The following is a 12206-nucleotide window of genomic DNA, read 5'->3' as shown; positions in this document are numbered from 1 at the left end:
TTTATAGTAATGTTGCATTCCCACCATCGTAAAAGAAGATGAATTGTTGTTAATTATGTCTTCCATTGAGATTAGACTAAAAAAATAACTTAATTTCACAAGTTCCATTGTATTTTCTGATTTTAACAATTGCATTAGCAGGGAAAAGAGAAATATAATGTACTTTTAATGTTAAGTTTAATAACCCAAAACACTCTATCATTTGACTTTTGCTGGGAGTATAAAAGGTGCTGTTAAATATAATTAAACCCTAAATGAGATTTTCTTGCTAGAAGCTTAGCTTCAACAAAATACATGGTAAGGACAGACTTCAATTACAAGCCTACCTCTAAGGAAGGGAATTTAACAGAGATGGAAAACCTGGTTATGGCAGGCAAGTGCTTTTCTATAAGTGGCTTAGGACAGTCCTCTCCATAGAAGAAAGAGTAAGTTTGTAGGATCAATCAATGTTGAAAACTATTACGTTATTTTGACATGAGGCCAGAGCTAGATCAATTGATGTACATGGGTATATAACAAGGTCACACGGTTGCTGAACAAACACTTTTTCTACGGGAAATGTTGTTCCTAAAACACAGTACTATGTCAACATTTTACTGTTATTTGGTTAAAAATACAAAGTGGTCAGATGTTTGCTGGTAGTCCTTAAGAAAATATGAATGTTTCTACACAAATAGGGTATGTTTGTGGTTTTATAGAAACTTATTGTTTCCCCTACTATCATTTTGCTCCCTTTTCAGACCTCTGAAAGTCTTGGAGAAATCTAAATTGCCATATTCAGCAGTGTCCTCTAATGCTCAGGGCACTTCAGAAATTCAAAGATTAGTTGGGGACTGGTTCACCCACCTTTGTGTAACCTACTTTATTTATAAAACATGGCTAGACCATTTTACTAATAAAGCACTTTTTGCCTTTTGTCTCAACCCATTCCTCATAGACTTCAAACAATACCCTTACCCCTCCTATTTGAATACTTAGTGTATATTATTGTAATGTCTAATAATTGTCTTTATTTGTATCTTTGAACTTGTAAAGTGCTGCAGAATCTGTTGACACTATATATAAATAAATATTATTATTATTTATATTACTTTTATCCCTAGTTACATTTTTCTTTCGAAGACACAGCATGCTCTAGGTTTGGCATTTTTTAAGTTAATTTTCTTTAGGTTAGTTTTCTCAGAAATTGCTTAAAAAATGGAACCACTTGCCAGGGGTACTCTGCTGCTTAGCGTTTGTGTTCCGAATGCTGGAGCCGGGAGCTTGTGACATCATAACCCCTTCCCCTCATTACATCACGCCCCTCCCCCTTAATGAAAGACTATGGGAGGGGCATGAAAGTCATCACGACCCCTCCCATAGACTTGCATTGAGGGGGTGGGGAGTGACGTCATGAGGGGGAGCTATGACATCACAAGCTCCCAATGCCGGCTCCAGCATTCGGAACAGTTTGTTCCAAACGCTGAGCAGCAGAGTACCCCTTTAACCTTTGTTGCAATTTTTGGAGTCATTTTAGCACAGTAATTGCAAAATATACAGATGATTTAGAAGATGAATATAAGATTTCTTATGAGCTATTTGAAGCGCTCTAGTGACGCACCATAGTCGACTTGGTGGTCTAGTCTATGCCTTTACAAATTGCTTGACTTGCATGAATTCTCTGTTTCTGCAAATAATTTGAATTATCTTTGAAACTTCTACTTAACTGCAGGGAGCGTATCCATGTGAACAGAGAGAGACACACTGTGGCATATGTTTTTTGAAGACTGTAAGATTATAACAAGCACTCCCTATTCTTTGAAGTGCTATCAATCACTCTTACGCTCGGCTAAGAACAGGTACACTTTCTACATAATTATGAATCACAAGTGGCAGTCAGAAGAGGTGGCCAGTCAACCGGCACTTTCCTTGCACATAAAAGTAGATAGGTTAAAAACAACACGTTCCAAATTAAATTGAGTTATTGGCAGAAAGAAGAGAGGAGACCTTGACCCTAGGGGACATGGCTATTATCATTCATACAAGTAGGGACAAATCGGTTATGGAATGGCTTCAGGTAAATTTCTCATCACCAGCCACTTAATGATTGAATGAATGAATAAATGAATGAACAAACTAACTTTTTAAAGTTTTGCATTTTGCTTGTAGAGGTGAAATGGAGCATATGAAATACAATAGTGTTATGCATTAACACTTGGGTAAAAAGAAGTTATCTGGCATACCCTGTATGAAAAACCATTTGGCTGCAGCGCTATCTTCCTCCAGGTACAATGCCATACACTATAAATGTCAGACACACATATTTTGTAATTAATTTTCTCTCCCATCAACTACCGTATGTATGCTTAAAAGGCTTTCTAACTATATTATTGTCTTTTTTTTCCTGTTATGCTTGCCTTATTCTCCATTTCACCTCCCCGCTGATAGAAACTGTCAGACAAACCTTTGCAAAGTAAGCGATTGCTCACATTGAACTTCAACTACAAGACAAATTGCACCACTTCAGCTTCATTGCATTTGCCCCACGAGAGAGATGCCATCATTTCATGCCGCCGAGGAAAAAGTGCTTAGTAAGGAGGAGAAAAGAAAAAGACTAGCACTTTCTGCACCAAACACATATCACTTGGACACTTGATCTGGTATAAAAAAAGTCTTTTTTTTTCTTTTGCATCCTGTAAAAATAAAAGCTATTTATGGGAGTCAGTACAACACAGTTGCTGTTAGAAAAATACTTAAGTACTTAGAGTTAATGGAGTAGTTGGCATCACAATATTACAACAATGTACCCCATGTAAAAACAAGTGCACACGTTTCCAGCTCACCCTGTATGCCTAGGCGTCATACAGACAATTGGCCATGTTAAAGGCTGCTAAAATCTGCCTAGTCTGTGGCTGGTTTGTAGATACACAGCCAGATTGATTTCGCATCTTCTTGATGTAAGACATAAAATCTTCTTAGTGACTGTGCCATCTTCACCACATGGCGATTTTTGTAATTTCTTTCAAAAGTTTAGAAAGAATTTGACTCCAGTGTAATCCTAGATAGATTTGCCTCCTCTTGTATGTTGCCTTTTTCTGCTCATTTTTCTTGGCCAGATATGGGGGGCGGTACAGCTCTCCCTTTGGATTTTTCAGTTTTAGAGCTTGTTTTGTGACCTTGCATGTCACACCTGCACTCCCCGTCCATGCATTTGTATAACTTGAGCACGTAAGGTCTGAATGCCACTCAGAATAGTTTTCTGATGTTCCACTGAAGTGATTCCTAGACTCATGACATCCCTGCAAAAAAAGATGAAACAGGAAGCTTACAACCAGTACAATTGCTATGTTACAATTTAGGGTAATACAGTACTATACTTTATATGTTACATAATTCCAGTTTTTCATTTTTCACAATGTGCAAAGTCTTAATTTTCTCCTATGTGTACATTATGGGATATTTTATAGGATTGTAAATTCATCAATCATATGGGCACGGTTTTACTACATATTGCAGTTGTGGGGTATAGCAATAGACTCAAACCTAATGATTAGGGGAAAACAAGCTAAAGATTTCAGACAAGAATTGTTAGGCTGGTCAACTTAGTTCCTATGGGCTTGTATACCATAATAACTTGCACCCTTAGTACATACATAAGTAGTAATCCTAGCTTTTCCACATAGGCAAGTATTTATTGTATTGTTTAGCCCATCTACATGTGCAAAAAAACTACTATGTTGAGAAGGTCACCCTTTCTCTAGACTAGATTGTTTTATGACAGATCTTTTTTTTTTTATACTATACATAATGGCCCTCTTCTTTGGGTGAATGACCTCCCCAGATGACCCTCCTCCACTGCAATTTTACGGTGTCATTCCAAAGAGATGCAATGATGTTGAAGAAAAAGAGTAGACTACACCGTTTATTTTACATCATTGTTTTGTATGCCAACATCTTCTCATTGGCTGAGCAACACAGTGTACCCTTAATCCTTTGGTTCCCCAAACTGGACTTCATTGCAGTAGTGTCACTCTCTGCTTCTCTGTGCCAAGTGTTATTAATTACAAAAAGGTTTCACTAATTGTTGTGTCTATCTATCTCCTATCATCTATCTATCTATCTATCTATCTATCTATCTATCTCTCTCATATCTATCAATCTATCTAGTGTATCTATCTCATATCTATCTATCTATCTATCTATCTCATATCTATCTATCTTTCTATTTATCTATCTCATATCTATCTATCTCATATCTATCTATCTTTCTATTTATCTATCTCATATCTATCTAGCTCATATGTATCTAGCTCATATCTATCTGTCTATCTATCTATCTATATATCTATCTATTTATCTATTATTGAAATATTGTAATGGTCTACTGTTTAAAGTTCACAGTTGTCCATAATAAATTTGTCCATAATAAATCCATATATATTTATTTAGGTAAAGTCTTGAGTTTATGGATATTAGTACAACTTACTGAACTGTCATCCTGGCCACTGACTCCAGGTAGCAATACCCTGCTGCTGTGAAGTTATCCTTGTATCTCTCCATTTCAATGGCTTCCAGCCATTCTCCCACAGAACTAAATGAAGGGAATGATGTAAATGTCCGCTCAATTAATGGAATGGAAGTGCTCAGTGATCTACAAAATAAAGAGGAACAAATCAATTATACAGTTAGTTTTATCACCCAAAGCAGGAAACATTTAGAAAGTATTTTCATTTAACTTTTATTGATTTGTAATGTTTCAGACATCAAAATATCCCAATGACACAATCATAATACATACTCAAGCAGAAGGCCTCAGGGGACGGCTAGATAACTGGTTACAAGTACAGTACAATGTTAAACATAAACTAGATTTACTTATACAGTACATGTGCTATTTTTAAGCACAGGACAAAAAAGAGGACTATAGATTGTAATAGGTCTTTTGTATAGGAAACTAAGTGCTGCTTAAACAGCTCTGACTAGTTGAGGCATGGACTTAAAGGGGTACTCTTCTCTAGACATCTCATCCCCTATCCAAAGGATATCTGGACCAGCAGCGGCGATGTCCAGAACATGGAAGCTTGCAGCTTTCATGTTCGTGACGTCACGCCACGCCCTCTCCATGTTTATGGGAGGAGGTGTGACGGCTAGTACATAGCTGTCACACCTCCTCCCATAGACGTGAATGGAGGGGGTCTGGCGGTTGGCATCGCCAGTCATTGTGCACCAAATGACAGGGGTGCAGCAGCGGAGATCACAGGGGTCCCCAGCAGTGGGACCCCCGCAATCTAAAATCTTATCCCCTATCCTTTTTTTCAGCAGAGTACCCCTTTAACAACACCTCTAAAGGTGTCCTTTGGTATCTGGCAACAAATAGTTATAAAAAGTTAGTAGCAGATCCTGCTAGTCCTGTGGCTTGCAATTTAGGCCTCAGGGCATCAGATTTATTTTTCTAACACATTTCACAGATGCTCAGTCAAATAGTATCTCTAGAATTTGGGGGCCGAGTCAATACCTTTGACTCTTTGTCATGGTCTTCAAACCATCCCTGAATAAGTTTTGTGGCAGGGGGCATTACAGTTGACACAAAAGGATATTCTTGGTCTGCAACAACATCTTCCCACCCCATATATTGGGACTGATATCTTGGTACTGGAAAGAACTATGGAGAAAAAATATGTCTGGAATCATGATGGCTAGCCCTATGGAGCTATCTGCTTATTTATACCCCTATTTTGTGTTGACAGGTCTGCTTTAAACTTCAGACCACTGAGCTTTGGTGAGCAATTCATCTAACCTTGTCATAACTTACCAGTAATAAACCCTACATTTCTCCCTATGAATATTTCAGAAAGAAAAGAAAACTATGTAATTTTAGTTTCTTTCCAAAACACAGGACACATTTTTATTTTTATAGAGCTATAAATTTATATGAAGAAGAACCTTGTAAGGAAATGTTTTGTTATAAAGTTGGAGGATGAGAGAGAAAAAAAAACCTGAAATGATCAACTAGGATGCATAAGAGCTGTCGCAATCCACAAATTCATGTCCTTGGAAGGGTCAAACAGTTTGATGTAACAAATATTCTAACCATGTACTAGCTGACTTTCAAATTATATGTAATGTTTCATTTAAATAGTATAAGAAAAGAACAATGAAAATTTCCATTGCAAAACACGTCTGCCTCTTTTTGTCTGACATATTTTACAAGGTATTAAAGCCTAGTGACAATGAAAAATGATTTTTACATACGGGGCTGGTCACATTGAAGTTAAATAGTTGCACTAAGTTTAAGGGTGCAGTCTGTTTCTACAGCTCACAAGGGATCATTTCTTCCATGCCTCACCCAACAGAGTTGGTAAGAGCTTCATCTCTTTCATTTAAAAACGCCATTGTTATGCAGTGTGTCTTGTGTGTCATTTGCTCTGAAGATTGGGATGCTTCCCCACAACATACTTTGATTTACTATGCATAAACTCCTCCCATTATCTGGAGCTATATTTAAAGGGGTACTCCGATGGGAAAAAAATGTTTTCAAATCAACTGGTGCCAGAAAGTTATAGTAATTTGTAAATTACTTCTATTTAAATATCTTAATTCTTCCAGTACTTATCAGCTGCTGTATGCTACAGAAAAAAGTTAATTTCAGTTTGCACACAGTGCTCTCTGCTGACATATCTGCCTGTGTCAGGAATCGTCTGAGGTTTGCTATGGGGATTTGGAATCTGACACACTGGCCAGACTGGAAAGAACTACACAACTTCCTCTGGAACATACAGCAGCTGGTAAGTACTGGATGGATTAAGATTTTTAAATAGAGGTCATTCATAAATCTGTTTAACTTTCTGGCACCAGTTGATTTGAAAACATTTGTTTTACACCGGAATTCCCCTTTAACACTGGAAGGGAAAGAGAACTAACACAGCCAGCACATCAACCAACTAAGTGAATGATTAAGGGTGCATTCACGCTACGGAATTCTCGCGGCTGAATTCTGCGAGCGGAGATTCTGCCTGGCGGCCGCCGCCGTAGGTGCTCGGCGCTAGGGGGCACTGAGCCGTCACCATTGACGGCTATGGTCCGCTCGCGGATTCCACAGAAAGAATGAACATGTTCTTTCTTTGCGCGGAACACTTTCAGCGGCGGAAATGTCCGCCGCTGAAATTCCGCAGTGTGAACGGGTCTCGCGGAAACCCGTTCAGACTAATGTTAAAGTTCCCACCGCGAAATTGCGCCCTTGGAATTCCGCCTGGAAATTCCACGGCAATTCCTTAGTGTGAACGTACCCTAACACGGACTCTACAGCAGCAAAATGATAGAGTTTTTTTTAAATAAAAAAATTAGAAAGTTATTTAATATGATTTTTGTGAAATAAATGAATAATAAAAAAAACGTTTCCATTTCCATTAGCTGTCATATTTAGAATAAAAAATAAATAAATAAATAAATAAATAAATAAAACTTAAAACATCATCCATATTAAACCAGTTGTATATTTTAGCTCCTGGGCCTGAATATAAAATGTGTATCATGTCCCATGTACTAAACTAGTGTCTTGTTAAGTGACAAAGAAGCCTTTGGACCCACTCATGCACTGGGGACCCACCTAAATTAGTTTTAAGATTAGACCTTTTAGACTTGAATTTCTAGAAAACATGCTATAAAGCACAAAAGGCTTCAATATGATTACTCTGCAATTTGTTGATAGGTAAAGTTTGTTCAATGTAGAAGATGACACTTATAGATCCAGTTTGCTATGAATTCCTCAGGCAATTGATCATAGAGGACTGCATTGCTTATTTATTATCCATAGTGGTAATGTAGCTATATACTGGCTTTGAAACACAAGGTTATAAATTTACTAATCTAAACAAATGAATCTCATAACAACCATAAATATGCTGAGGGAGCCCGGCAGCTAAATTACAGTGTGGGGAAACAGCTGCCTCTTCTGCTGTTTTATGTTGCTACATAGCTCAGGAAGCTTTTTGTAAATGAATTACACTAAAAGGGGGCAACACTGTGACTTTCAAATAAAAAATTCCGAGAACACTGCCAGCTACACCTTACAGCAGATCACCCATATATCTACTAGCTGAGTGCCTGGTTTTTCCTTCATAATCCTTGTGGGGGAGGAAATGCACCATATCCTCTCCTCCATATCACCACCCCATATCCCCTCCTCATATCCTGACCTCATATCCTGTCCTCTTATCGCAGCCTCATATCCCGAACTTATATTCTGTCCTCATATCCTGACCTAATATCCCGACATTATACCCCATCCTTATATCCTGACTTCCCCTTATCCCCTCCTCATATCTCTTCCTAATATTTTGTCCTCATATCCTGACTGTTACGCCGAGCGCTCCGGATCCCTGCTCCTCCCCGAAGCGCTCTCGGCGTTCCTCTCTCTGCAGCGCCCCGGTCAGACCCACTGACCGGGAGCGCTGCAATGACTCTGCCGGCGGGGATGCGATTCGCATAGCGGGATGCGCCTGCTCGCGAATCGCATCCCAAGTCACTCACCTGTCCCGGTCCCCGGCTGTCACGTCCTGGCACGCGCGGCTCCGCTCCTTAGGGCGTGCGCGCACCAGCTCTCTAAGCTTTTTAAGGGCCAGTGCACCAATGATTGGTGCCTGGCCCAATCAGTCTAATTAGCCTCCACCTACTCCCTGTCTATTTAACCTCACTTCCCCCTCACTTCCTTGCCGGATCTTGTTGCCTTTGTGCCAGAGAAAGCGTTACAGTGTTTGCCTTACCAGTGTACCTGACCTCTTGCTTTTGCTATTGACTACGAACCTTGCCGCCTGCCCCGACCTTCTGCTACGTCTGACCTTGCCTCTGCCTAGTCCTTCTGTCCCACGCCTTCTCAGCAGTCAGCGAGGTTGAGCCGTTGCCGGTGGATACGACCTGGTTGCTACCGCCGCAGCAAGACCATCCCGCTTCTACCGACCGTGTCGGTAGAACCGGTCCACCGACACGGTCCACGCCAAACCCTCACTGACACAGAGGATCCACATCCAGCTAGCCGAATCATAACAATTTCTTGGTGGATTGCCCTATTCGTCCTCCACGTCTGGGAAACGCATGCACGCACCCAGCTCACGTGGGAGTGGCGTCTCTTGGTGTGAAGTCTGCTTCTCCACGTCTCACTGTGCCTGTACGGATTTCTCCTTCTGCCAACTCCTCCTTCTCAGCTATGGCCTTCTTGGACTCTGGTTCTGCGGGAAATTTCATTTTGGCCTCTTTTGTTAATAAGTTCAACATCGCTGTGACCCGTCTCTCCAAGCCGCTCTACATTTCCTCGGTCAACGGAGTGAAATTGGACTGCACTGTGTGTTACCGCACAGAACCCCAGCTCATGAGCATTGAACTGCATCACGAAAAAATTGAACTTTTTGTTTTGCCCAACTGCACCTCTGAAGTCCTCCTCTGTCTGCCGTGGCTTCAACGCCACTCTCCTACCCTTGACTGGACCACCGGGAAGATCAAGAGCTGGGGTGCTTCTTGCCACAAAAAATGCCTCACGTCTGCTCTCAGTCCTGCCTGTCAAACCCCTATGTATCCTCCTATACCTGGTCTCCCCAAGGCCTATCAGGACTATGCCGTGCCTTCTCATAGCCCCCGTCCTGGTATCACTCTGCCCCGTGCCAAGCTTCACCCTCTGCCCCCCCTCCCCATTCCCACTCCTTCTGAACTGCCTGCCGTTGATGAACATACCCAGGACTTCATTGTCCTCCAGAAGAAGACTCTACAACCGCTCCCAAAGTCCTTGTCCCTGGTGGAGCGACAACCGGACAAAAAGAAGGGGAAACCTAAGGGTACTGTTACGTCGAGCGCTCCGGGTCCCTGCTCCTCCCCGAAGCGCTCGCGGCGTTCCTCTCTCTGCAGCGCCCCGGTCAGACCCGCTGACCGGGAGCGCTGCAATGACTCTGCCGGCGGGGATGCGATTCGCATAGCGGGATGCGCCTGCTCGCGAATCGCATCCCAAGTCACTCACCTGTCCCGGTCCCCGGCTGTCACGTCCTGGCACGCGCGGCTCCGCTCCTTAGGGCGTGCGCGCACCAGCTCTCTAAGCTTTTTAAGGGCCAGTGCACCAATGATTGGTGCCTGGCCCAATCAGTCTAATTAGCCTCCACCTACTCCCTGTCTATTTAACCTCACTTCCCCCTCACTTCCTTGCCGGATCTTGTTGCCTTTGTGCCAGAGAAAGCGTTACAGTGTTTGCCTTACCAGTGTACCTGACCTCTTGCTTTTGCTATTGACTACGAACCTTGCCGCCTGCCCCGACCTTCTGCTACGTCTGACCTTGCCTCTGCCTAGTCCTTCTGTCCCACGCCTTCTCAGCAGTCAGCGAGGTTGAGCCGTTGCCGGTGGATACGACCTGGTTGCTACCGCCGCAGCAAGACCATCCCGCTTCTACCGACCGTGTCGGTAGAACCGGTCCACCGACACGGTCCACGCCAAACCCTCACTGACACAGAGGATCCACATCCAGCTAGCCGAATCATAACAATTTCTTGGTGGATTGCCCTATTCGTCCTCCACGTCTGGGAAACGCATGCACGCACCCAGCTCACGTGGGAGTGGCGTCTCTTGGTGTGAAGTCTGCTTCTCCACGTCTCACTGTGCCTGTACGGATTTCTCCTTCTGCCAACTCCTCCTTCTCAGCTATGGCCTTCTTGGACTCTGGTTCTGCGGGAAATTTCATTTTGGCCTCTTTTGTTAATAAGTTCAACATCGCTGTGACCCGTCTCTCCAAGCCGCTCTACATTTCCTCGGTCAACGGAGTGAAATTGGACTGCACTGTGTGTTACCGCACAGAACCCCAGCTCATGAGCATTGAACTGCATCACGAAAAAATTGAACTTTTTGTTTTGCCCAACTGCACCTCTGAAGTCCTCCTCTGTCTGCCGTGGCTTCAACGCCACTCTCCTACCCTTGACTGGACCACCGGGAAGATCAAGAGCTGGGGTGCTTCTTGCCACAAAAAATGCCTCACGTCTGCTCTCAGTCCTGCCTGTCAAACCCCTATGTATCCTCCTATACCTGGTCTCCCCAAGGCCTATCAGGACTATGCCGTGCCTTCTCATAGCCCCCGTCCTGGTATCACTCTGCCCCGTGCCAAGCTTCACCCTCTGCCCCCCCTCCCCATTCCCACTCCTTCTGAACTGCCTGCCGTTGATGAACATACCCAGGACTTCATTGTCCTCCAGAAGAAGACTCTACAACCGCTCCCAAAGTCCTTGTCCCTGGTGGAGCGACAACCGGACAAAAAGAAGGGGAAACCTAAGGGTACTGTTACGTCGAGCGCTCCGGGTCCCTGCTCCTCCCCGAAGCGCTCGCGGCGTTCCTCTCTCTGCAGCGCCCTGGTCAGACCCGCTGACCGGGAGCGCTGCAATGACTCTGCCGGCGGGGATGCGATTCGCATAGCGGGATGCGCCTGCTCGCGAATCGCATCCCAAGTCACTCACCTGTCCCGGTCCCCGGCTGTCACGTCCTGGCACGCGCGGTTCCGCTCCTTAGGGCGTGCGCGCACCAGCTCTCTAAGCTTTTTAAGGGCCAGTGCACCAATGATTGGTGCCTGGCCCAATCAGTCTAATTAGCCTCCACCTACTCCCTGTCTATTTAACCTCACTTCCCCCTCACTTCCTTGCCGGATCTTGTTGCCTTTGTGCCAGAGAAAGCGTTACAGTGTTTGCCTTACCAGTGTACCTGACCTCTTGCTTTTGCTATTGACTACGAACCTTGCCGCCTGCCCCGACCTTCTGCTACGTCTGACCTTGCCTCTGCCTAGTCCTTCTGTCCCACGCCTTCTCAGCAGTCAGCGAGGTTGAGCCGTTGCCGGTGGATACGACCTGGTTGCTACCGCCGCAGCAAGACCATCCCGCTTCTACCGACCGTGTCGGTAGAACCGGTCCACCGACACGGTCCACGCCAAACCCTCACTGACACAGAGGATCCACATCCAGCTAGCCGAATCATAACAATTTCTTGGTGGATTGCCCTATTCGTCCTCCACGTCTGGGAAACGCATGCACGCACCCAGCTCACGTGGGAGTGGCGTCTCTTGGTGTGAAGTCTGCTTCTCCACGTCTCACTGTGCCTGTACGGATTTCTCCTTCTGCCAACTCCTCCTTCTCAGCTATGGCCTTCTTGGACTCTGGTTCTGCGGGAAATTTCATTTTGGCCTCTTTTGTTAATAAGTTCAACATCGCTGTGAC

At 43.8% G+C, this 12206-nt stretch overlaps 1 protein-coding gene across 1 annotated transcript in view; it reads right to left on the bottom strand.

The window, feature by feature from the left end:
• Positions 1–1392: 1392 nt before the first annotated feature.
• Positions 1393–12206, bottom strand: part of EPHA10 (EPH receptor A10) — a 691916-nt gene continuing 681102 nt past the window's right edge. Inside the window, exons 16-17 of the mRNA XM_056557121.1 lie at positions 4466–4630; positions 1393–3278 (exon numbers count right to left, since the gene is read on the bottom strand). Coding sequence (XP_056413096.1) covers positions 3164–3278; positions 4466–4630 — 280 coding nt within the window. The 3' untranslated portion in view covers positions 1393–3163. The remainder of the gene's footprint in view (positions 3279–4465; positions 4631–12206) is intronic.

This window comes from Hyla sarda, chromosome 2 (assembly GCF_029499605.1).
Source record: "Hyla sarda isolate aHylSar1 chromosome 2, aHylSar1.hap1, whole genome shotgun sequence".
Lineage (NCBI taxonomy): Eukaryota > Metazoa > Chordata > Amphibia > Anura > Hylidae > Hyla > Hyla sarda.
This window is presented reverse-complemented; position numbering and strand designations above follow the sequence as displayed.